This window comes from Pararge aegeria, chromosome 4, assembly GCF_905163445.1.
Source record: "Pararge aegeria chromosome 4, ilParAegt1.1, whole genome shotgun sequence".
Lineage (NCBI taxonomy): Eukaryota > Metazoa > Arthropoda > Insecta > Lepidoptera > Nymphalidae > Pararge > Pararge aegeria.
Genome location: NC_053183.1, coordinates 13,691,469 through 13,718,078, shown reverse-complemented (window position 1 = coordinate 13,718,078; position 26,610 = coordinate 13,691,469). Strand labels below are relative to the sequence as shown.

The 26,610-nt window shown below is 36.3% G+C and overlaps 1 protein-coding gene across 1 annotated transcript in view; it reads left to right on the top strand.

Annotated features, from left to right (window-relative positions):
- Nucleotides 1–26,610, top strand: part of LOC120623536 (inter-alpha-trypsin inhibitor heavy chain H3-like) — a 41,287-nt gene that overhangs the window by 13,780 nt on the left and 897 nt on the right. Inside the window, exons 12-28 of the mRNA XM_039889590.1 lie at nt 1,520–1,686; nt 3,021–3,167; nt 4,670–4,849; nt 6,330–6,408; nt 7,791–7,904; nt 10,792–10,839; nt 11,780–11,821; nt 12,814–12,861; nt 14,129–14,179; nt 16,033–16,110; nt 18,091–18,156; nt 18,443–18,496; nt 19,328–19,381; nt 20,902–20,967; nt 23,380–23,424; nt 24,396–24,511; nt 25,930–26,090. Of these exons, the coding sequence (XP_039745524.1) occupies nt 1,520–1,686; nt 3,021–3,167; nt 4,670–4,849; nt 6,330–6,408; nt 7,791–7,904; nt 10,792–10,839; nt 11,780–11,821; nt 12,814–12,861; nt 14,129–14,179; nt 16,033–16,110; nt 18,091–18,156; nt 18,443–18,496; nt 19,328–19,381; nt 20,902–20,967; nt 23,380–23,424; nt 24,396–24,511; nt 25,930–26,090 (1,516 nt within the window). The remainder of the gene's footprint in view (nt 1–1,519; nt 1,687–3,020; nt 3,168–4,669; nt 4,850–6,329; nt 6,409–7,790; nt 7,905–10,791; nt 10,840–11,779; nt 11,822–12,813; nt 12,862–14,128; nt 14,180–16,032; nt 16,111–18,090; nt 18,157–18,442; nt 18,497–19,327; nt 19,382–20,901; nt 20,968–23,379; nt 23,425–24,395; nt 24,512–25,929; nt 26,091–26,610) is intronic.

Sequence of the window (26,610 nt, the reverse complement as noted above, 5' to 3'; positions counted from 1 at the left end):
TCGTCAGAGTTGTCTCTACCTCTATCAGTTTTAAAAATTAGAGATGTATCATCAGCAAACAGTACAATGTCACAGGTTTCACTGACATGGTGTGGTAGATCATTTATATACACCAAAAATAGAAAGGGACCCAAGATTGAACCCTGTGGGACACCCATTGACGTAGCCGACCCCTGCGACTTAATGTCTTTTATGCAAACCCTTTGGGTTCTGTCACTGAGATAAGAGGCAACCAAATTTAGTGCAACGTTTTTGATACCATAATGGGCTAGTTTAAGAAGCAAGGTTTTATGATCGACACAATCGAATGCTTTGGATAGATCACAAAAAACACCAATGGCATTCTGCGAACGTTCCCAGGCATCGTACACATGTTTTAAAAGTTTAGCGCCTGCATCCGTGGTGCTACGACCTTTAGTAAAACCGTACTGCTCCGGATGTAGTAAGTTATTTACATTGAAGTGATTCAAAAGTTGATTTAATATAATTTTTTCAAAGACCTTACTAAGAGCTGGTAAGATTGAAATGGGTCTGTAATTGTTAATGTCGTTTTTATTGCCAGATTTAAATAGAGGTATAAGTTTACTATGTTTCATTAAATTTGGAAAAGTACCTCTATCAACACATTCATTAAAAAGTATGGCTAAGTAAGGGGCAATAACGTCTATAATGTTAGATATTACCATTACAGACATACCCCATAAATCACCGGTTTTTTTCTGTTTCAACAACTTAAAATTCTTTATTATATCATATGCAGATATATGTTTAAAATTAAATAAAACGTTGCACTCATTAACGTTGTTCCTCAATAAACTCTGAGCTGCAGTAGGTGAAGAATTAAGTGAATCAGTCAACAAAATAGGAACACTCTGAAAAAAGTTTTCAAAGGTACTTGCAACCTCACTGTCAGCGGTAACTTTATTATCATTAATAATTAATTCAAAGTTTACGTTGCGAGATTCTAATAATACGTTACGTTGTAGATTATAATAATATCAAAGAATAATGGAGTTTATTTCATTTTCCTAAGTGATTAACACAGTCTTTAAATACTGTATTGTTTTCCTTTATGTGATATTTCTTATAGTATAGTGACACAGCAAGTTTCATAGACTCTCTCCATGTCTTCTTCTGTTCCTGGGCCACTGGTGCGGTTCGGCCAGAGCGGGTAAGACTTCGCCTTACTTTTCGGGGGTATTGAGTTCGATCCCCGATACGCACCTCTAACTTCTCCGAATCTTGTGCGTTTTAATTTAATCAATAAATAGCTTGCTTTAATCATTTGCTCTAACGGTGAAGGAAAACACCGTGAGAAAACCTGCATGTCTAAGACTTCTCCATAATGTTTCCAAAGGCGTGTGAAATTTACCAATTCACACGCCAGCGGTGGTGGACAACGGCATTTAATGATAATTCTGAGAGGAGACCCGTGCCTTTTAGTGCTGGCAATGGGTTTATAATGATGCTGTTTTCTTGTTTGGTTTAGGTCAGTAAAGGATTTTTTTTTTATTTATAGGTGAAGAGGCGAACCGTATTTTTTTACGCGAGCTCTCTCTTCGTAACGAGGGTTTCATGAGGCATATATACGAGGCAGCTGATGCGGCGCTACAGCTGCAAGACTTCTACCGACAAGTATCCTCGCCACTCCTCTCTCACGTACAGTTCCTCTACCCTCGCCGACAGGTAATGTATTCGTTTTATTACTATCTGCTAAATTTAATCTCAAAGGAAATTATCCACGATTCATTTTTGGTCCAAAGTGAAAGTGACAGTCAAAAAAAAAATTTGGTGTATTTTTTTAATACTAAAGCTCTTAATAATAATAATAAATGCTTTAATTCAGGCCAAATACCCATATCACAAAAATGAAAAAATTAAAACAAAAAATACCGTGAAGATAAGCAAATATGTACAGACTATTGTCTATTGTATTGATGTATTTTAAATCAATACTAACTTAAATCAAATTAAAATTGCAAATAATACAAAATAATGAAAAACCATTTTAAAATTTAAATAAATATCAAACTAAAATTACAACATTTCAAAAACTAAAACAATAAAATAATTCTAATAAAGTTTATTTTCGATTCGCAATGCGATGTTGTTTTTACAGATTCTTATTATAATTCAGATCTGATCAGTGACTCTGATTTTTATTATGACTCTAAAGATTTTTTTATAGACTAGAGCTTGACTGCAATCACTCCTAAAAGTGGTAATGAAGCGTTAGGTCGAGCTTGCTTATGGAGATGATTATTCCATTATTATTTAGTCCAGTTTACCCTACGAGTATATATAACTGATACCCGCTAATTATAAGGAAATAGCGGTAATATGCATACACAACTATTTATTTCTTAATAAGTAATAATGTCTGTATTTCTATTATGTTTTACAAAAAACATAGACCGTAAAAATAAACAAACATTTCATTTTTTAGAAAGAATGCAGACTTTAGAACTCAACTTTCAAAAACGACTCAACTATTTTTGTTTGATAAGCGTAATTTTTTTTTATATTGTGACATTAATTTTACAAGTAATACATATTAACATTGTTATGGTTTAACCATAAATTATTACGAATTTTACGGTACACCACCGTGCTGTCGACAACAGTTAATCACGAGAGAAATTGTCCGCGTTAATTACGTTTTCACTGTTTTTCCTTGGATAAAAATTAGCCTGTTACGCTCCGTCCTTTCAACTAACTATATGCCAAAAATCAATTCCATTTGTTGCTTAGTTAGGGCCCATATAATATTAGTTATTTTATACAATATAATATTTATTACTTTCGCATATATAATATAATATTAGTATGGATATGGATTAACCTTACATGTACCGTTAATATGTTTTTTATTAATTTCTCGGATTTAAAAGTAGACAGGATAGTGGTACCTCCGTACTCACTACATCTATATAGATATTTTATGTTGCATTCAATTCTCTTTTCCGTGATTGCAGGCGTGCAAATCTTATACTACGTGATCAATATCGTTACGATTCCAGATAAAAGAAGGTTCGGTGAGTCGTAACCTGTTCCGCACTATTAACTCGGGTGCGGAGGTGGCAGTGGTGGGTCAGATCGCGGAAAATGTTACAGAGATTACGCCGACAGTTCGTGGTTTGCGAAGCAGTGACAATGGCCTCGGCAGGGTATGTATTTTTTACCCTCTTCTTCTTGAAGTTTATCTTTTTAGAATCGTTGTGATTTGAAACTCCATGAAATGGAAATGCGTCACGATAAAGAAAGAAGCAATGAGATAGAACTATATTACCATGGAAACTGAACAATATGTAGATGAAGAAACAAACACAAATTTATGGGAGAGACTGATATAGATAATAGAATACACTACACATTTTAAATATTATATGAAAATATTATTTTATGCTTGATAAAAAATAATAAACCTTACATTTATCCTAATGATCCTGATAGGTACTCTATATCCAACTCTATATCTAGAAGACTGCTTTTCAGAAGTTTCACTTCTGTCGTGTGTGAATTGCGCACAGGATTAATCCATGAATGCTGGAATTCGGTAATTTATTACACTCAAAGAAACTCTTATAGCCTAAAACATACAGGCTAATTGCAACTTATAGGCTTGAATTTTCCATTTTTATGTTCCACTTCAAGACGTAAGTTTCTGCTGGGAGGCTTCGGCCGTGGCTAGTTACCACCCTACCGAAAAAGCCGTGCCGCTAAGCGATTTAGCGTTCCGGTACGATGTCGCGTAGAAACCGATTAAGAGTACGGGTAAATATAACTGGCAAACTCCCTAACAGATTAGGGAAATTGCAGATTAGGGAAATTACCTGGTGAAATTGCAGTCAAAGGCTAATTTGTAGTGAAAAAAAAAATAGTAGTCGCTGGTTATCTCAACTGCTGGTGAATGAAGTGAAGATGCAATAAATGACAATATTTATTTGACATAAAATATGAATCATTCTTCACTTTGGTTTAAGGTAGGTACAAAGTTTTCTTTATAAACATTACCATACCACATTACCATACCACATACCACATATAAATAGCATTAAAATATATGGTAAATACTGTTTTTAAACAACCACACTTATCAGTTACATTAGATACATCTAGACAGGCATTGAATTGTGCATTGTGTCCAAAACCAGTAAAAACACCCCGCCCACGTCTCACTTTACACTCGCGGAATGTTCTAAGTCACAATTTTTTTCACATTTCCCATAATACAGTTTGAAAAGAATAGCGTTATTGAAGTTATACTTATTTTGGCGCGATGGAGAAAAATGATGAGAGTGAATTTTTGCGATGCGCGAGCACGCAAACACCTGAATTCTACATCGTAAAGTTAGTTCTAGGTGGCATGGAAACTAGGTTCAAGTTGTATATTCTAGTATTTTTATATTTAGAACACGTGTTTCGAAACAGTACAAACAGTGTGAATAAATAAATATTATGACGTGAATAAAATCTTTTTGATTATTTTTAATATTTATCGTTAATCACTACTGCATTTTAGTTATTTTTTTTCCATACGTCAAAGAAGTATAACTTCTAACGCGTGTACATAAAGTACACACACTCTTTTTCTTTTTTTTACACCTGTCAATTTAGTTTCGTTTAGGGATCTGTGAACCTACATCTGAATCCAATCCAATGGTTTCAGACACGTTACGAAACAACTTCGAAAGTGGTCGTAAATCGCACTACGGGCGAGTATTTGCCCCTGGAGCGGTTGTGGGCGTACCTCACCATCAATCAGCTGCTGGACAAACGAGATGCTGGAAATTACTACAGCACGGATGAGAACAGCCCCGAGGAGAGGGCGCTCTCTATAGCCCTTACGGTGGGTACAGACCGTCATCGTTGACGTCGAATTGGCGTGGTGGGCGATGACCCTGCTGCTTTCTGAGTCCAAGGCTGTAGGTTCGATCCCACAACTGGACAATGGGTGTTTATCTTGGGTCTCTGGGTGTTTATCTAAACAACGTGTAACTAAACAGCATTTCTGTTGAAGGGTGTATAAGTATATTTCATAAGGTAAAAATATGAAATCATAAACAGAATATTTATTTTTCCATACAAACTTGTTCAAAACATTCTAAGTGCTTACTTATGACAGCTTTATTGAAGATGAAAGACCGACACGTGCATAGTACTTACGCTACGCGACGCGTACTAAATAAGAAAGTGGCAGGAGTCACTTGATTTTACTTTCGTATGTGATGTTAGGGGCTGTGTCTGATTTATTTCAGTAAAAACTTTGGCAATGGTTGTTAAAAAAACTATTGGCCTTTTGGCTTCACAGATAAGTTTCAGAGACAGTAAATAATGTACCTCTAAAGCATATAAAGTATTATATCGGTTCTATTTACACCATGTACATTATTCATATTCAGTACCTACTCATAACACAAGCTACGTTGACTTTGGGTCTAGATGGCGATATGTGCATTGTCGTAATATAATATTTATTTATATATCGTAGCTCTGAAACATCTACTACAATTAAGTAATAGAGAATAAACAAAAATTTAGGGAAAAAAAAAATTATCGGTGCCTTTATCTTACTTCCCTAGTGTCCAAATATTATGAAAAACTTTTTTTATAGCAATAATTAATTATACGGTCTGTTATTTTCTGATGTTACGTGGAAAAATATCGCCTGTGAACAGAGCAACACTTCGCAGGGCATACAAAAACACGTTTGACAAATTGCTGCCCCGTGTCCGTAAACCTGAGGCGCATTTGCAAACACCCTTCAAACTGGAACACAGAAATACTGGAACACAAGGAGGCTTAACATCATATTATAGTAGCTCATATTTAAGTATGTTTTAGTATATATCAGTTTATTCTTATTTATATTTATTATTATTAGTATTTTATGTGTGTATTCTTGATAAGTATTAGTGTGTAATTGTTTTTAAGTATGTTTATAATAATAATACATCCCACCAATCGGTTTCCCTTGGTTTTCCTAATCCTAAGCTTGCCTCGAAGACATCGCTACTAAGCGATAAGGCCGCCCTTTGTATCCTACTTTTTAACTTTATTTTTGTTGTGTCCATTGTTCTTTTTTACTATTTGTGGTGTACAAATAAAGTGTATAAATAAATAAATAAAATAAAAACATTTACGCCTCAAATCGTCGGACACAGGGAGCGTGTTGCAGGACGTGCTCCTTGCAAACCCTGTCTAGTGTTTCTCCGCTTATCGGAAATCTGCTTGGTCCGTTACCATAAAAGATGGACAAATGCTGTCGCGGACTTTTTTTTTTTGAACTTTGAAATGGGAACAATCTAAAGATTTAAGTTTTTTTTTAGTACGCGTTCGTGACACCCGTGACGTCACTTGTAATAGTCAAGCCAATCGCAAACCACTCTGATGTTCACGAAGTACTATGTAAGTATTGCGCTAACGCTATCTTAAAATCACTAAAGATTTAAGGTCTTATTAACAAACGAGGCATAACGTTGGAATAGTAATGCACTTTTGTCGGCCTCCCTAGCTCTAGCTCAGCGGTGAGGGGCAATTTATAATTTTGAATTTTCTCCGGTCCGGTCTGAGGCTTCGGCCACGGCTAGTTACAACCCAACCGACAAAGACCGCAAAGTGCCGCAAGCAATTTAGCGTTCAGGTATGATGTGACTAAAAACCGTTTAGGGCTATGAGTTTGATATTACTGCCATACCCCTAATAGGTTACCCCGTTTACCGTTACATACACCCGTTACATCTTTGACTGCATCATCACTTACCACCAGGAGAGATTGCAGTCAAGGGAACTTGTAGTGGAATAAATATAAAATACATTTTAACTGACAGCAACTTTCAAATGACAGAGCGTGAAAAACCCTCGAAGACACACTGCTGTTATAGCTAGTTTCCCTCGTATTTTATTTGTATGCAATTACACGTAGGTAATCGCTTTGTAATTTCGATAAGTATTATGGCTTACTTTATAAGACTCATTTTCGCTAATAACGGGTCATCACTATGCCCGTGATATATGCACGCATCGCCGTTTTAGGCGATTCAGTTTTCTTTTGAACTCCGCTCTGAACAAGACGATATTGCTACCCTTTCTAATTAAGGAGAACGACCCTGCGCCGCGACAATTTTTGAAGGTGTAAGTGCTGTGAGACTGATTCGCCCTGAAGAAAGACCACCCCCGAAAACGAGTAAATAACGTAAGTCGTAAGTGGCTGTCAAATTTACTTATCGTGTGTATTTGGTATAGATAAATACTTGGGAATCTTTCTATTGCGTTCGTCACCACTCCGCCATATTCAAAATTGTCTTCCGCAAACAAACCCCCCACTATTTACACGCCCCTCCGACTGCCTGTTGACTATTCCGACGTTATGTCAGGTTAATAATAAGGAACTTAATGTTAGTGACAAATATAATAAAGAAAAAGAGTATGTGAGTATTTACATAGGTTATTTCTATGTAATATAAGTCACCCAAAACAAAGGTATGTAAATAAATGTATTGTAGTCACATTTTCTATACTTAAAACTCTTAAAGTTGATAATAATGTTGCACTGAGGACATGACTCGTGCACACTTGTACTACAATAATCAACAAGATGTTACTGGAGGTTTCCATCTCGCGCTTTTCAGCGGCGAAGATGTTAAAATGTCAGACGGCCTTAACTGACGTTTGGGGGAAAGGCGAAAGTATGGCAATACCATAGATTCAAAATAAATGCCAAATATCCCCCCGGATACAAAGTACTTACCACATGGAGTGGAATAAAAGACTAAAATGAAATATTTCAGCTACATCCTCGCGTACACCTCGTACAAGTAACTGGCCAGTTATGAGACCGATTGTTCCACAAGCGATGACGCAAAGCGATCTCGAGAATCAACCTACGGGGCGGTTTCTTGATGGTGAGCAAATAATTTTAATGCCTTAAGCCTGCTTAGCCTTAAGCCAGTTTTTGCTAAATCTCGGAAACGTTTAAGTCGTATGCCTAATGATTTGGATAATGCTTAGAAAAAAAAGTTTCGCCAACTCTTAGATGATGACTGACGTCGTTAGGCGCCATCTAAAGTTAAGACATCGATTTGGCGGTGCGTAATGTTTAGGGAACTCGTAAACTGACACTTGGCAGATAAAATAAATATAATTCGGGTTTCAGGTTTTTAATTATTCACAAGTTAGCTTGTCATGAGTTGCCTAGTGAAAATCGATTGGTGATAAGTAAATGTATGCCCAGGAATCTTCTTTGATTAGCATTACTTACTTAGGTCCTTCATTGTCCGTCTTTAGCATAAACGGGCATTATTCAACGATCAACAATATACAAGATATGCTGTCAGTCGGCTTGTTTTTCTCCTTTAATGAGGGTCAAAAAGCCAACAATTCGACGGACACGCATATTCGCTATTTGCGCTACGCGTTTTATTGCGTAACCATCATGTCATGTCAACAGTTGGAAGACCACTGCTTCACATAGGTATTTTGCAGGGAATTCCAGAATTTCAAATACCAAGGTCTTGTGCTAGCGGCTCCCTTCGACTCTCTTTATGTCATCCGTACATCTCGTCGGGGGTCTAACAACGCTGCGTTTTATGCGTGTGATTGTATTGGCTCAGTTTTGAATGATATAAAAATTTATGACTTAAAAACCCCCGAATTTCAATATAGTGTACCTTATTCTACAAATCAAGCCCTTTTATTTGATACCCGTATTGATTTATCTTTTTATTACTTAAACTATTAAAATTATTGTTCTTCGCATCCTGAAACTCACGTGAGTTTATTTGGACGCTGCACATTCCTCTAAATTCTAATAAGTTTAAATATATACAATATCATATTTTATCATGTTTAAAAGCAATACAACGTACAGCACACTAATAAATCCAGTGTAGGTAATTCTGTACTGCGAGCCATTGCGTCGCTCAGTAGATACAAGCGACCGGTTTGGCGCTGCCCCGTGTGAAAACGTTATAAAGGTGTTCCAATATTACTAAGTGTAAAGGTTTTTTATGTTAGGTTTATTTCATGATAATATTTTTTAAAATTCTTTTTACGTTACTCTCCGTCACTGAATTTCTCAACGTCAGGGGTAGTTCATTTATTAGTCTAGATTGTTCTCTCGCCGTAATAATTATTCCCTCCTGTAAGGTTTTTTTTTCATGTATTCTTCTGGTTATTATTGCCGACTTATACGTATTATTTTCATTGTATTTCAAAAGTTCTCGATGAGTAAATGTAATTTAATTTTTTGTTTTGCTGGGAGTGTTTTGCATTGCTTATAAATCCATGTATCGTCGTGTTTGTGTTTAAGTTTTAAATTGTGAGGTACAATTTGTTTTAATATTCTCAGGTGTAATTTTTTTATTTGTTCAATGTATGTATATTTTAAAAGTGCGTCCGTAGCTGCCAAGGCCATAGTGTAAAATACTTTCGCCTTAAGCTTTATAAAATTGTACTTTAATTTTGAATGGCATTTTTCTTTCTAGTAGACTAATTTTTGATAATAATTCACGCAATTTAGAACATACACTGTCGATGTGTGGGCCCCCGCTTAATCTGTTGTCTATTATTAGACCAAGGTATGAATGGTGTGTAACTTGCTCGATTAATTCACATTTGGTGAATTGCAGTTTGTGAATGCTCTGTTCAAGTGCTCCTTTTTCAGCATTTCTATCTACGGCCAATATGCAGGTGTCGTCTGCATATTGAAAGGCCATACATCTTTGATGACGTTGTTGATATCATTAACATATGCTAGGATGCTAGGTAGTGTAGGGGGCCGAGCACAGATACTGCTCTGTTCAAGTGCTCCTTTTTCTGCATTTCTATCTACGGCCAATATGCAGGTGTCGTCTGCATATTGAAAGGCCATACATCTTTGATGACGTTGTTGATATCATTAACATATGCTAGGTAGTGTAGTGGGCCTAGCACAGATCTCTGAGCTGTTCCTATGGATACCGTAGCCTTCTTACTCCGTGATTACCAACTTTCACTAAATACGAGCGATCCTTTAAGTAATTTTGGTTTCATTTTAGTAATGGGCCTCTAATTCCCGTATCTTCTAATTTTTTTAAGAGGATATCATGTCGCAGTGTGCTAAAATCTATAAAAACCGCAACTACGTGGTTTTAAGCGTTCAGGTTTTCGCATATGTAGTTCGATAATAATTGTGTGGTGCTTTTTTTGTTGAAATACGAATTGGTTTGCGGATAAAATGCTATTTTTATTGTAGATTGTGTGCATTCTATTGCTTATGTATTTTTCTACTAGTTTATCGAGGACTGGTAGTATTGTGATAGTTCGATAATTTGCATATTCGGTCTTTTTACCTTTTTTTAAAATAGGCCTGTCTATTCCTTAGTTAAGGAAGGTTAGTTATAGATTTTAATTCTAGAGGATAGATTCTCTTTTTTTACAGATACGAGTAAGTTGACTAGTTTTGCTACGGCGCGTGCTATATTTTCTGAGAGAGTTTATATTAATTGGATGAATTTGGTCAAAGCCTGTTCGTTTTCATACTTTTTAAGATTTTGAGAATTCTTTGGTTCTAGCCTCTTTATATAGCATTGACACATTGTTCGAGATAGTATAGTCTCCTTTATTTAATAATGGGGTATTAAAAAAGCATTACCCTGCAGTATAGTCTGTTCAAATATGACGTATGACGAACACAGTAGTTATATTATAAGACTTCTATATTAATATAACCTACTAAGTAATTTTAAAGACTAATTATATTTATTTTTTAGATATTAATTGTATTGGGATGAAATCTTTTTTTTTTTGCAGGGAAAAGTTTCAAACCCATGATAAAAAGTGGTTATACTGCATTATCTGGTAAGTTCGTGTCTGACTTTATTTATTGTGATTAAGCAACATGTACCCGATTTACCAAATACTGTTGAAGGGTGCATAAGTATATTTCATAAGGAATCCCTGTAAAAATATTAGATCAAAAGAAGCATATTTATTTTTCCATACAAATACATTCAAAACAATCTAAGTGTTTACTTATGACAACCTTATTTCAGATAAAAGACCAACACGGCATAGTACCTACGCTACACGATGCGTACCTAATAAGCTAACAGTAGTCACTTTTAATTTTGCATGTGATGTTTAGGGCTGGATTTGATTTCTTTCAGTAAAAACTATAGCAGTGGTTTACTCAAAAACTATTAGCGTTTCTGTTTCACAGATAAGTCTCAGACACAGTACATAATGTACCTCTAAAACCTGTGACGTATTATTTCGGTTTTTATATTTTCGTTTTTACACGTTGTATATAAAAGAGAGGCTGACAAATCATCTATATTATAACTCGATTCGATACACAGATTAAATAAACTTAGGTTTGATTTAATAAACTACTGTACAAGTGGCAAACGTAAACTGCGCACATCGCGACTCTATCTGGTCTAGGGCGCCCAGATACTTTTTTTTTTCCATTTTTCGAATGGACATTTGCCGATAACCACCTGAATGGTTGCTACGGCGTCACCAGGGGAGTGGGGTGAGCGCGAGAGCTCGCCATGAGAAGACTCCCAGGGCTCGACGACATCTCGGGAGGGGGGAGCGCCCAGATACAATGAAGCAACCCCTTTTACACGATTTGAGTGGAGGAGGATAGTGACGCATGACAAGCTGTACAATTAGGTTTTGATTATTCGAATCCTGTTGCTATGTCCCGATAAGCATATAAAAGCTTTTTGTTTTACATTGCTGTATTTTGGTTTATCTATTTTACCAGCTCAATTGTTTTTTTTTTCATTTGCAGACTCTTCAAACCCAACAGGAGCTGTAGTTCTAATTTCATCAAGTAAGTAATTCTAAATCAAATAAGTTTAGTCTTGTCTTGTTTTGTTCTTCTTTTCTTGCGACCTAGTGAAAAGCCAAAAAAATAACAATGTGATGTCGTAACAAACATGTTTTTGTGTTATTGTTGCGCATTACAAACGCCGCGCTGGCTAAACCTTAGGAGATAGATCAATGTTTACTATTTCTTATTCCTCAACTAATTAAATAGATACGATGCGCTGTACATTAAATGTGGAAATTAATTTCTTAGAAGATATCAGGGATTTAAAAAGCGCCAGCAGAGTACAGAGCAGCTGGCGGGCCGTAAATCACGTCTGGTCCGGTTAGCAGTGGTTGGTGAGAGCGGGGGGTATGCCTATAAAAAGCGTTCGACTAATCATAACATTATTTATTAATGACTCCAAACTGCCCCATATGCAGTAGTAGAATGGCACCCGTGCGAAGCTGAGGCGGGTCTATAGACTTAACTATAATTTAAAAACTGTAGTTGTTCGTCTGTTCGTAAAATTGGTCCCATCGAGGTTCGCAATGCACAAAGAAACAAATCTAAAGTAGACACGGACCGTGGTATTCTCACGGATTTCATGTGATACTATTGCAAACAGTTTCTAAAATAGTCTAAAATAGACTACGGTATTATCATGGATTTCGTGTATTACTACCTTTGCCCGCAATTTCTAAAACAGACCTTGGCATTCGATTCGATTCGATAGATACGACAAACCGTAAGTTTTCCCGAAATAAAAAAAAAAACTTTTTGGTCTCGAAGATGCAAGCTATTCCTAAGTAAATTTCGCCAATGTAGGTGTGAAGCCATGCTTATAAATGTGAAAGTATCTTTGTTTGTTTGTTACCTATGTTTAGCGAAACCACTGTACCTTGGAGATAGACATTGAATAGTTTAAATGCGAAAAGCACCACCGCGTCGTGCCCGCGGTATTTAAAAATTAAGGCCTTGGTTTCCTATTATTGGTATGTATATTTGTTTTACAGCTCGGCTTCATCGTCCCGAAAGTTGGAATAGCTATAACAGACATCGAGGTAAGTGCTTTAACATTTATAACGTTCATAATTTGGTTTCATTATAATGCACCCGATGCGTGCCGTGGATGTTCGCTCTCTTGGTGTCGTTAAGCGATATTCCTGTATTCTTGAGTGGTAGTAGTCAAAACTCTCTCTGATCAGCGACACTCCTCGTCTCCTGGCCCGGATTCAAACATTTTGTATTGTTCGTCGCGAAGGCTCTACCATTAAACCTGCAGTGCGCTAATTATAACCTTCATGTATCAACGTTACAGCCCAAGTCGCTTTAAGGGCGTCCATGTGCCTCCTCGCACATGGCCAGTTTAATGAACGTCTGCACTGCCTATCGAAGAAACACTAACCAGAAGTTACAAAATTTAAAATCGAAAGAACACCATTTTCGACTGTCTTCAAAAAACAGGATTATGTGTACCCACTTAATTAATAATTTGTTTCAATGCTATCGAGGATGTTGATCACATTTTGGTGGAATGCGTCCGAAGCCAGTTTGAAAGACTCTCAATCAGGGCTCACTTTAAACTTGATTTGCGGGAACTTGGTGTATGTAACACTGTTTGGCGCATCCATTATCTAAGGAGGCCAGAAAACTTTATGACATATATAAAGTGTCCATTAAGCGTAGGCAGTAATGAAAATCCTTTAAGTAGCTCCGATGTGCATCCTTATATTTACAGATTATTAGAATCACTAAGTAAGAGTAATGTCAGTTTATGGTAAAGTTGGCCCTTATTTTCGTGGGAACGGTCAGTTTGCTCGGGATGTCTTTTTATTAAAAGACACATGGCGATCTCGAGTATGCAAGCTATCTTTTTGCAAATATCTCCAGGATCAGTTTAGCTTCAGTTTAGCTGTTTATAAAGAAAAAGAATTTAATAAAAAATAAGATTATAAAGAAGCCATACTTTTAAATGCGAAAACTTATGCATTAACCTTGATAGCATTTTGCACATATATAGCTTGCGTTTTGATGATATACATAGGATACTTTAAATCCCTGAAAAGCACCACAGTGTCTATGTCGTAGTGTTAAAATAAACAATAGATGTTCTCTTCTTTAATTGGTACTGATGTATGTTACACAACAACATGTGGTAGAAGGTGCAAACTGAAAATCAGCGCTGTATGCCCCCACTGTTTGGCGCATGCAGCACAATGCTGAGATGGCACCTTTTTCTAGGTTGTGCCACACTTAACATACGCGGTACTGTAATGTGTGTCGCAATCTTAGAATATTTTTTCTTTCTTTTGTTTTTTTGTTTTATAGATCGTCTCAATCAACTTGGACGTTGGAACTTTGGCAATCACAACCATCAATGTAAGTGCATTGATCACGTTCATATTTTGGAAAATAACTTCTTTTCAATGTATTATCATTGTTTTTTTCTTTTAAAAACATATTATTCCGCCATCTTTCCGCCAAATTTGCAAAGAGTACACAATGTGAAATAAATATCATGATGTTCGTTAAAATATAACGCAAAAAAAAAACAAAGCACTATGCCATTTAGGGTTTGCATGTTTTTAAATTAGCGATTAATGCCCGTTTTCACTAACGACGGACAAGGCAATGTTCAAGTAAGTAACGCCTAATTAAAGAAGATTTTTAGGCATAAATTTACCTTTAACCAATCGATTTTCAGTAGGTAACTTATATTACCTAACTTATCTATGGTTCTTGCCACAAGGTGTGCCAATTTTTAAAACCGAATTTATATTTTTTTCATCTGTCAATTGTCTACGAGTCCCCTAAACTTTGCGATCCGCCGAATCGGTGTTGTAACTTTAGACGGCGCCTAACGTCGTTAGACATCACATGACAGTTCGTGAAAGGTATTTATTACTCTGGGAACCACCTAAATCACAAGGCATCCGATGAATGCGATTCCTAGGTTTAGTGAAAACGGGCATAATTACTAATTACACTTTCGATGGGCTGAGTTCCAATCCCAGCACAGTGCGTTTCAAGCGTTTAAAATATCTGAGAATTTGTCTGAATCTGTCTGAGAATTTTCTATAATATTCTCAAAGACGTGTGGCGTTCACCCATCCGCACTGGGTCAGCATGGTGGACTACGGACTAAACCCCCTTCTCATTGTGAGAGGAGACCCGTCCCTTTTATTGGGCTGGTAATGGGTTGATATGATGGTACCCGCGTTCGCTCATAAAATCAGTACGGGGCGAACGTGTTTACTTCGCCGTTGGAAGTTGGAGTTTTCCCAAATAGGTTATAAACGTTTGCCAAAAATAGAGTGTGAGCTAGCAACATTATAAGGGTGTGAAGAGATACGGGGGGCGTGTGCGGGGCGTTTTCACTACTTTCTACACAATGCATTGCATGCAATACGGGCTGAATGAGGATTCTGTATCTACTTAATTCTATGGTTATATTTACCTATGGCCCTTTGTTTTGTTGTTGTGTACGATTTAATTCTAAAATAATGTCCTTTTATCTTATAAAGATATTTTAATTTTGCCGAAACTGTCTCCAGGATGCAAAATCCATAACTATCTGCTAACCTAAAGATCAGTTTTTTTCCTACTACTAGTTAGCCCTTTTGCTGCACTGCAATTTACCTAGCAGGGGTATGACAGATATATGAAATTCATCACTTCTACCGCACACTGGACGCACAAGCAAATCAAACAAAGACGTCCCGCTAAGCGATTTAGTTTTCCGGTGCGTCGCGTAGAAACTAATTAGGGGTATGACTGCATCATCATGTTTGATGGGGGTATGATATTTATTATTTATGTACCATAAATTGCGATTGTGAACATAAGATACATGAAGTGTACAAAGTAAATCTTATCTCTTTAAGAGATCTCGTCCAGCTACCCCAGGATGTGAGTAAGAATATTTAATTGTGGTATAGGTCAAATAAAGGTACAATATACTTCATAATAACTACTAAGGATATTAAATACCCGCAGTGGACTGAAATAGGCTGATGATAATGATCGGTTTCTAACGCGGCATTGACATCGGCTGGGACGCTCAAATGCTTGACTGCTCGTTGGTAAGGTAGTTGCCATGGCCGAAGCCTCCTAAGTCAGTACTACTATTAGTAGACTAAGGAAACATATACACATCCAAGCATTGACTAAGGCGAGAAAAAGTAACTACTCATTATTCGGTTTATTTTGATAACGTTATAATATTTCCTCAGATGGCAGACCGGGAAAGGAGTCAGAAGCGGTTTATGAAACTACTACTGACTACCATGTCTATGGAAGACATGTTGAAGGTAACTGTAATATTATAAAGGACAAAATTTGTAATATTATAAAGGACAAAATTTCGTAAAGATAGGCTTATTCCACTACAAGTTATCCCTGGACTGCAATCATCCGCCCGCTACCATCTTACACTGCATTATTTTTTTTTATACAGAGAAAATGCCTTACTGATCTTTTGGTAGTAACGGAATAGTTGTGTGGATTGCACCCACTAAAAACTCTGTGCGTCCCTCGACGGATCTATAAGTGAGAGTACCGGATTCACTTGCGTATTCACCGCATTCTCGCCAAGGTTGACATAAAGTATTGTAGTATACGCTTTTATAATATGATTCCTAAGGTAATTTTGGACCTACCAATGCATAAGTTTAAAGAATATGTTAAAACACATTTATTACAGCGAGGTTATTATACAATTGATGAATTTCTTAATGACAGGTGCTTTGAAGCATTCGGCTCCGCTATCATCTCTCACAAGATAGAAAAATGAATGTTAAAATGGAAATTGTTTATTTTGGAAAAGAGCAACTGCTAAGTTTCTTACCGGCTTCTTCTCGGTAGAATCTGCCTTCCGAACCGGTGGTAGAGTCAATACACAAAGACAGACTTGACGTTTCTTAAGTGATTATATTACCTACCTACCCTACTACTTGAAAAAAATGAATTTTGAATTGTTTGGACCGCCAATGTATTCAGGGTGCCATTGTCGTCGGCAGTCTGAAACCAAATACCGCAACATCACTTGGTACGTTATGATGCAGTGTAGTATGGTAGCGGGCTAGTCTACCGTAAACCCATACCACGTCACGTCTTTGTCGGTGGGATAGTAGCCACGGCCAAAGACTGAAAGTTGGATAGAAGCAGGCGTTACGTTGCGAAATTCCATGATATACGGTGAAAATTAAGCTTAATTTGATACACTCCGCAAAAAGCAGGAGAATCTGTAGATCTAAATTTATAATTTCTTCTAAATCTTTAATAATTGTTTGTTAATGAATTATTGTTAAGACTAATTAACAATTATTCATTGGAAAGTCTACATCTCCTGAGGGTGCTCCGGTGTCGGAGTGAAACGTGCGTAGTACATTGCCGAAGATCTGTTTGGTGTGGAGTATAATGATGCAATAAATAACGCCATACAGATTATTCTACTTTTCGCGGAGTAAAGCAAATTAAGCTTAATTTTCATGGTAGGGCCGAAGCTACCGGACCAAAGTAGAAAAAATCAGGAACAGAGTAACGCGAGTGTTCTTACTAATTAATCGGTTTCATTTTCATTAACAGCCTATGACAGTCCACTGCTGGACTTTACCTTTTCCCACAGGGAGGATTTTCCCGTAACCATCACGCTGGGTAGACAGGTTGACGGTCGCAGTAAATGTTAGTAGTAACACTAAGGACGCTGCTGCCCGATCTCAGTTATATTCCTTAGTCGGTACGGTAAGGGGCGGGGTGGTGACTACTGTATTCTGAAATTCCGTCACCACACGGCCATACGGCCGATTGGCGCAGTTTGCAGCCGCCCTGCTTTCTGAGCCGAAGGCCGTGGGTTCGATGCCCACTACTGGAAAATGTTTGTGTGATGAGCATGAATGTTTTTCAGTGTCTGTGTGTTTGTATGTTATATTCTAAGTATTTATGACGACACAAGATACGCTTACTTTGGGGCTAGATGGCGATGTGTGTATTGTCGTAGTATATTTATTTATTTATTTATTTAATTACCATACCTACTAATAAATCGTTTTATGTTGATAATATTTTATTAATGTTACACAGAAGAAGCGGAACATAGGGTTGTTACAAGCAAAAATAAAGGTATATGTAATATTAACGAATATCAGGACTTTACTCAAAAGAAAAAAAAACTATCTAGAAACTTTGATTTACACCCATCGCTATTTACCTGAATACTGTATGTTTCCAGATACGTCGCATTATATTAATAAGAGGATAATAATATTAATAATGTATTAATATATCCACAGATGGTAACTTATTAGAATCAATAGTTCCCAATCCTGTCGTCAAGATTCACAGAAGCAAAAGTCAAGGTAAAAAAATAACGGCATGTTATTATAGAGAGGAAAAGAGTTTATTTAATAGAAGGCAATGGGTCGTAACAAATTGTTATATTATAGCACTAGCGCCGGCAAAAGAGTCTGTACATGTAATTTTTTTACTCATTCAGATTGTACAGACTTGTTCATCGCGGATCTACAAGTCTACCTGCAAGCGCGTCTGTGTCGGTGGTGTAGAAGCCACGACCAAAACTACCAGATCAACTAACTAAGTAACTTTTCTGTTTATGTTGATAATATTATAATATTTTTTCCACAGGTGAAGTATTACAAGAAAATGAACTTAACGAGTACAGACCAAGCAAAATTCAAGGTAAATGAAATATTACGTTATATCAGGACTTTACTTAAAACAAAAAAAAATATCGATGTAGAAACTTACACCCACCGCTATTTATTAATTCTTAGCTGTATCGAATACTGGGTCAAATTAATGTTTTCAACTGGATAATGTGATCAACTGGAGCAAATAAAAATTATTTATTATAATTATTTAGTACAAGCACACCACGGGGTTACCTTAAAGTTGCCTTATTCGTCTTCCCAGGGTTTTAATAGAATTTGGCGAATGTCAAAGAATTATATAAATGACACAAATAGCTATATATTAAATTCAAAGTCCTGACTGACTGATAATCAAACGCACAGCCTAAACCGCTGGGGTTAGAAAATTTGAATTTTGAAAGCAGGTTTCTGTAATCATGAAACCGCACACTAAGAAAGGATTTTTTTGAAAAGCCAAGTGGGTGTAAATAGGGCACACAACTATTTACACCCACTTGGTAATTTTGTATGAACGTCTGTCATTTTCAATTTATATCCATGAATCTTGGTAGGTACTTTAGCACCTAAAATTAAGTGAAGCTAGGTGTGTACCACAGTTTTTTGAAATTTCTACCCCCAGCGGGGTTAAATAAGGGTTAAAATACGGCTGAAAAATGTACACACAGCCTAAACCACTGGTCCAATTATATTTTCATTGAGAATGAAAGACTTGTTCGTCGCGGGTTACTGGCACACCCTACAAGCGCGTCTGTGCAAGTAGACCAAGACCAAAGCAGAGAAATTCAGGAACACACTCAGGCAACAATTCGTTTTATCCTTCTCTGTTTGTGTTGATAATATTATAATAATGTTTCCACAGGTAAAATATTACAAGAAATTGAACCTAAGGAGTACAGACCAATCGAAATTGAAGGTAAATGAAATATTACGGTATATCAGGACTTTACTTAAAACAAAGAAAAACATATGTGTACTTATGTACACGCGTTAGGAGTTATACTTCTTTGGCGTAAAAAGATAAGAACCTTTTCAAAAATTTTATCGCTCGCCTTATTTTACGTTTGCAAAAAAAGACGACACCAACAATAGAAAAAAGGTATTTAACACATTGAAAGTTTAATTATAACGCATTATCAACTTAAATAAAGTTTATTTAAATATTACAAAGAAAAAAATATTTCTACATAATTAAAGAAATGGGCATAATAAACATAAGTAATTAAATTTGGAATACTTATTATCGAACAACCAAGTTTAACTTCACATTAAAATTTGAAATGTATGTACATTTGAATCAATGAAATCACCAGAATGAGCCCGAAGACTTTGACAACGCATCGTAAAAATTTACTCCCATCATTTTTCCCTAACGCGCCAAATGAAGTAAAACTTCAAAAAGATCGATGTACCGGATACTGGATTAAATTTATGATTTCAACTGGATAATGCGATCACTGGGTCAAATGAGAATGCATCTAATATTTATTTATTTAGTAACAGCACAAGGGGTTACCTTAAAGTTGCCCAATTCTTCTTCCCAGGGCTTTAAATGAATTTGGCGAATTGCAAATAATTACATAAATGACACAAATAGCGATATAAAATTAATAAGTAGAGAATAATAATAAATAACGCAAATAATAATAATACTTAACAAAAAAATTTATGAATTAAATCACAGATTAACATCCCCTTAATAACATTTTAATTTTCTTGAAAATAATATCATGTCTAACTTCAGATTATTACGAGTTAGATTATAGAGCATGCGCGCTGCACGAGCCAGTGGGGTGCGCGTAGTCAGTTTATGTCCGTTTTCACTAACGACGAACAGCGCAATGCCTATATAAGTAACGCGTAATCTAAGGGGAGTCCTACGCAAACATCAACCGATCACAAATAGATTTGGTGAAACGTTTATTTTCTTTAGACATCGCCTAAATCGAATGCCTAATGATTTAGGCGATGATGTCTAAAGAAGCCTGGGTTTAGTGAAAACGGGCATTCGTTCTGAAGGTATTTTTTCGCCGTCATGCCTTCGTTCGCTTAACCAGTAAACGCCGAGTTTGAAATTTACCACTTCTACCCATATCCCTCTCCACGAATGTCATTCAGTATTTTACAGGAAGGATGGTGGGGTGTGACACAGATGATCAGTAAAAAGGGCTGTTTCGACGCCTCCTGTAAAACAAAGTGCGGTGTGGTCCACAGGACCTCGGTTGCACAGTTAAGCTATGCCGTCGAAACGGCGTTCATCTGATTGTAACGTACCCAGTTCATGTGAGAACCTCTCAGAACGAGACCTAGTACACGTTCGAAGACGTGGCTCGGTAACCTAAGGAAGTCTTTCATTCCCCAGAGGACTGATATTGCCGTCCAGTACCTACATGCAAACATTATTATAACGGATATTAATAATTAATATTTCAACAGATGATGACACAGTCGCAACATTTGTGCTTAGTCCCGACTTCAATACCTACAGAAGCAAGAATGAAGGTTAGAATGTATGGCATATTATAGAGTTTATGGAACAAATTGTTATGTTGAAGCGCTCTAGCGGCGTTCCGCGGTGTGCGCAGTGAAAAAGTCTATATAGGTAATTTTTGAAGTGAAACTTCTTTATCGGCGTTGGAAAAAAATTTACCGTCACATTTTTCCGTTACGCGCCATCTTTTCCTGTTACGCGCCGTCCTCATTTCTGAGTCACATTTTTCGTTATGCGCAATATTTATTTCTAATACATAGAATACGTGGGTGTAATTATGGTATTTTTTTTAAATTTCGTTTTTGGTCGTAAATATTGGTGAATGTAAATACTTTTAAGCGGTATTTTTAGCAGAAGCGCACTGGGCGCACCAGCGTGGTGGAGACGCGTGCTCTGTAGTGGGCCGGTATATATATGATGATAATGTAAATAATCTTATATCTTTAAACGATCAATTCGTGTATATATATAATTGGAAACTCAGAATCGGCTCAAACGATTTTCATGAAATTTAGTATACAGGGGGCTTCGGGGGCGATAGATCGATCTAGCTAGAATTCATTAATAGAAAATGACATTTTATTTGTGTTTTCCGGTAATAACCGATTTGGTACAGACAAAGTTGCAGGGGTCAGCTAGTTTTATTAAAACTAAAAATTATTAATTAATGCAACTGTAATCTAATAAATATCAAATAATTATAACAATGAAATAAAAAAGTCTACGTGTGTACACTAATACACACACTTTTTTTTTGAGAGTAATTTTTTTCATCGCGTAGCACTGGCGTAGCTTGTATAAAGCTAACTTCGAATAAGTTGGTTCATCGACGTGAATTTCAGTTTTTCACAATTTGCTAACCACGGAGTATCCTGGGTAGGAAGTGGCTACCTATGTTTTAACACATTACACAACATATACCTATAATCTATATACTATTGCTGATGTTTTAAGTGCCATTGTAACTGTTCCAAATGCAGATTTCATTAGATTATATATTATTTTATTATCTTATTTTCTTAAGTGGCACACACAATCCTATGTTGGCAAAAGTTACTATGATATATTTTAATAATAGTAGAAGAGCTTTTTTGTGACAGTGCTCGAAAAAGAAGAAATTTATTTTTTCAAGTCAAGTGCCTCTTTTCGAGTCCCCTAATCCATCTGTATATGCTCGCTATATCTCATGAACATGAAGAGAGTTGTTACACAGCTTCAGTATATTTTTCTGCTTTTTATTATTATTATAGCTGTGGATTTATTTAGTTAGTTTAGTAGTATTCGTTTTATTGTTGTATTTTTTTTTCTTTTCGATTGATTTTTGTTAAACTAAGCATTTAAATTAAAATATTAAAATGTGGTCAGTGGATGGCTACGTATTTCCGTGGTGTTACCTGATACAAGGTGCCAACTGAAAATCAGCGCTGTATGATCTCTGGCGCATGCAGCACAATACTGAGCTGCACCTTTTTTCTAGGTTGTGCCACACATAACATATTATGTGTTGTGAATATTGTAATGTGTGGCGCATTGTAAAAAAAAATTTTTCTTTCTTTCTTTCTTTTTATAACAACTATTGAAAAGAATTAAAAAAAAAATTTTTTTTTTTTTTTCACACATGATGAACTAAAAAGGTAGGTAAATCGGATAATATTCGTTTTAAGGGCTAAGTTAGGCTAATTTTAACCTATCAACCAACCTATAATAATAATTTAAGGTGATTATACTATGGTATCAAGCATGCTTAAGCTATTTATTATATTATGATACCAATAGTGTGAATGTGTATGTGAATCGTTGTTAAATAAGAGCGCTATAACACTAGCGAGTTCCAAGCGAAAAGCAACTCTCGTACTTTACATATTATAAAACAAAGTCCCCCGCCGCGTCTGTCTGTCTGGGCGCGAAAACTGAAAAACTACTATTTACACTAGGTTTTCACTAATGAACAGGGTGGTGATTTCACTAATGAATAAATGAGAGTGGAATCATTATTATCTACAAAAAAGGCTATATGTCTAACTCTTATAGTTCAATCAAAATATCCGCTTTTCGTTATGTTATAATTTATCAAAAAAAACACTGGTAAGATCCAAAGATGGTGACATTTATATGATATTATATCCATGATCCAATCCTTATCCAAAATCCAAATAAACAGTTTGATAATTAAGATTGATTACGTACCTGCAAATTCCTCTAAATTATTCAAACTGGACCTATCGTTTAGAAGTTACGACGGGTATAGAAATGCTAAAAATGCAGGAAAAATTTCACGGACGGCCCGGCCCGGCCTCTTATAATATGGCATTAATTATGCAATTAGATGCTAGGTTTTTTTAATACATTAAAACCGATTTGGTGCAGCCAAGTTGCGTAGGTCAGCTAGTATTGGATAATAATGACACTTTTCTCTTTTACAGAGTCGACAGATCCCAACTATGAAGTTGACTCCAATGAAAATCTTGGTATGCGTACTTAATATTATATGTTACTCCAATACAACGTGATCAAAGTTGGCCGGACTGAAGTTAATCACATTTGGTCAAATATCATCGCTAGCATGCAAAAGTCCACTGCTGGACTAAGGGCCACTTGCAATGGGAGGGTTTGCTCATATTCACCACGCTGGTGACCGCAGTAGATGGTATTAGTAGATGACGCTGCTGCCCGTTCTTCGTTATATTTCCTTAGTCGCCTCGCACGACACCAATGGGAGGCTGACGGGTGGTGACAGATGATTTATAGTTGTCTAATGACGGCAGATCAGAATATGATCTGCCGTCATTAGACGACTATAAATATCCGACTGACACCGGAGCATCTTGAGGAGATGTTGCCTTTACATTGAACAATTCAAGTCATTGTGAAGTCGGTGTCGGAGCAAAACGTGCGAAGAGAGTTCATTGCTGAAAATCAGTTACAAAGTGAAAGTCAAGTCAAAAATACCTTTATTCAAGTAGGCCTAAACATTCAAGTCTTTGTGAAGTCGGTGTCGGAGCAAAACGTTCTTGAGAGTTAATTGCTGAAAATCAGTTCCAAGGTCAAAGTCAAGTCAAAAATAATTCACTTATGATGCGGACATTGCGTGAGAATATCAGTCTATTGTGATGATGGCGATAACCATATTCTTAAACTTAAACCTAAAGCTACGAGGGCTACCAACGCGCCCTGGTCTTAAAAGAAGCCCATAAAAAATTTAGCCGGGTGGTCTTTTTTGTTATCACCGTCTCATATTGTTATTAAATATCATACGAAGAGCGACCTGGATAGAGCAATAATTCACCAAGCTTTTTAATCGGTAACGTTGTCCTTTATACTTTTTGATGTGGAGTATGATAATTTAAGAAAAAAATTTTCCCGCTTTTCGCGGAGTACAGCAAATTAAGCTTTATGTCATTGTATTTGTGATTTATTTTAATTATCTAATCATCCTCAGAGAACGCCATATATGCTTTTGCACGAATAGAATCCGCAGGCAAGAGCAACGAGTCTTTTGTTGTACTCCGAACCAATGAAACCCAAATAACTCTCAAGCTTTCGACGGACGATAACGTGAGTATTATATTCATAGCAGTTTTGATAAATAAAAGTCACATATAAACTTTCATTCTACTACCTACTACGTTGCATCGCCCTCCTTATACGCCAGCTAGTGACAAATATCATAATCAATAAGGGTTATTTATTTCCAGTGTTTTCAAACGGATCACCTGTGAATAGCAAAGTGAATAAAAATTCAATAGTTTAAAAAAATAAAAATTTAAATTACAAAGTTTTTTGAAAAGGATTGCGACATTCTGTAATATTCAATGACAAGGTTATATTGACATGACATCATGACATCATCACTATCTAACCCTTAATTTTCTGCTCTCAATTATTTTAACAAATAAAAATATTTATAATATGTTAAATTGATATTAATGAATTTTAAATAGAATATAAAATGAAATAGTGGATATTAAATGAAAGTGCGGAGTCCTAGGAACATTTTACTCTTTCATCAATAAATAATAATAAAAGTTTTACTTCAATCGCGCGGAAATGTTACACGCACACACTTTTTTTTTGTTATCCCCATCTCACTGTAAATTAATATTAAGATATGAATTTAGAGCAATTCACACCCAAGCTTTTTTATCGTTTAAGTAATCCTTACCATAATAATAGGATTTTTCTGGAAACTTACGTTTTATATAGAAGAATATTTAATTCGGAAATAATTAAATAATAATTAAAAATCATAAAATAATATACAATTGCACTTGCACTAGCAATTTTATGTAGCCTAGTAAACTGCACAACGGATTTATTTTTGCTTCTAATATTTATATTGTTACAGTTCATTTTCTTTTTAAATTTTGTTATATTTTTATGGACATAAATTAAACTACATGTTCATCACTCAAACATTTTTCCAGTTTGAACCGAACCCAAGGCCTTGGAATAGAATAGAAAAACTGTATTGCAACACAACACAATATGAAAAACACAAGGAAAACAGTAATAGTACTTAGTGCTAGGAGTGGACGCAGAAAGCAGGGTCGCTGCCCACTACCTCAAACGGCTGTCTACGTACCACCCTGTGTCTTTCAACCTAGAAAGGTGTTAAGCCTTACGGACCTGTAATGTCACTGGCAACCACGGCAAGACCGGCAGGGTGATTACGTATCTCGCGACAGCAATGCGACAGGCGAAAGGCGTAAATCTTGCAATCACTGCTGTCAAACGTCACTTTTCCGTACAATAAATAAACAAAAGTGACTTTTGACAGTGATTGCAAGATTTACGCCTGTCGCATTGCTGTCGCGAGATACGTAATCACCCTGCGGATAACAACAACGCTGCTTGGCGGCAGGAATAACAACCGAACGAACGAGCGCCGCCACAAAAAGCTCTAATACTACTACTACTACTACTATTAACTTTGTATGCGATGTTTCAGTATTTTTTATGTGTTATGTGAACAGACGCCGAAATCGCATGGGGGAGATGAAGAATGCACGAACTCGATAGCAATGGACGAGAATGGAAACACGGGAGGCTTGTGTGTGTATATCTCGCGGTGTTACGACTTCCGGAGTATATCTGCTGAGGATTATCTAAATAGCTACTGCGTCGTTGACAATAGGTACCTATCATCAATCATTCATTGCTTATTATACTGTCCACTGCTGGACTAAGAGCCTCTCCCAACGGGAGGGTTTGCCCATAGTCACCACGCTGGGTTGATGAGCGCGGTTGGTACATGGTATCAAGTAACTATAAACCCAAAAACTTTGAATTCCTATGTTCTTGAAGTGAGATACGTAGAAATTTGCATGTACTCGTATGTTATGCGCTTTAAATAATGAAAATCCATGTAAATTATTTTGGAAAATCTCGCCTTGACGTAAAAAGTATTTGCTGTTTTTGTTAAGTTTCCATATCTGAAATTTAGAAAAAAGGTTTCTCGGAAAGGTCGGAAATTTTTATGCAAGTCCTATGTTTTAGTATATAGTAGTAAACTTATATTATCTTGTATTACCTTACTTCCCGCGCAAAGAAGAAGCCTCCGTGGTTCGTTTCGTTGGGGGAAATGCAGTGTTATGTTACGATGATATGTCACGTTAGGCATTTTCTGTGTTTAAAAAAAGGAAGGTCTTCAAATG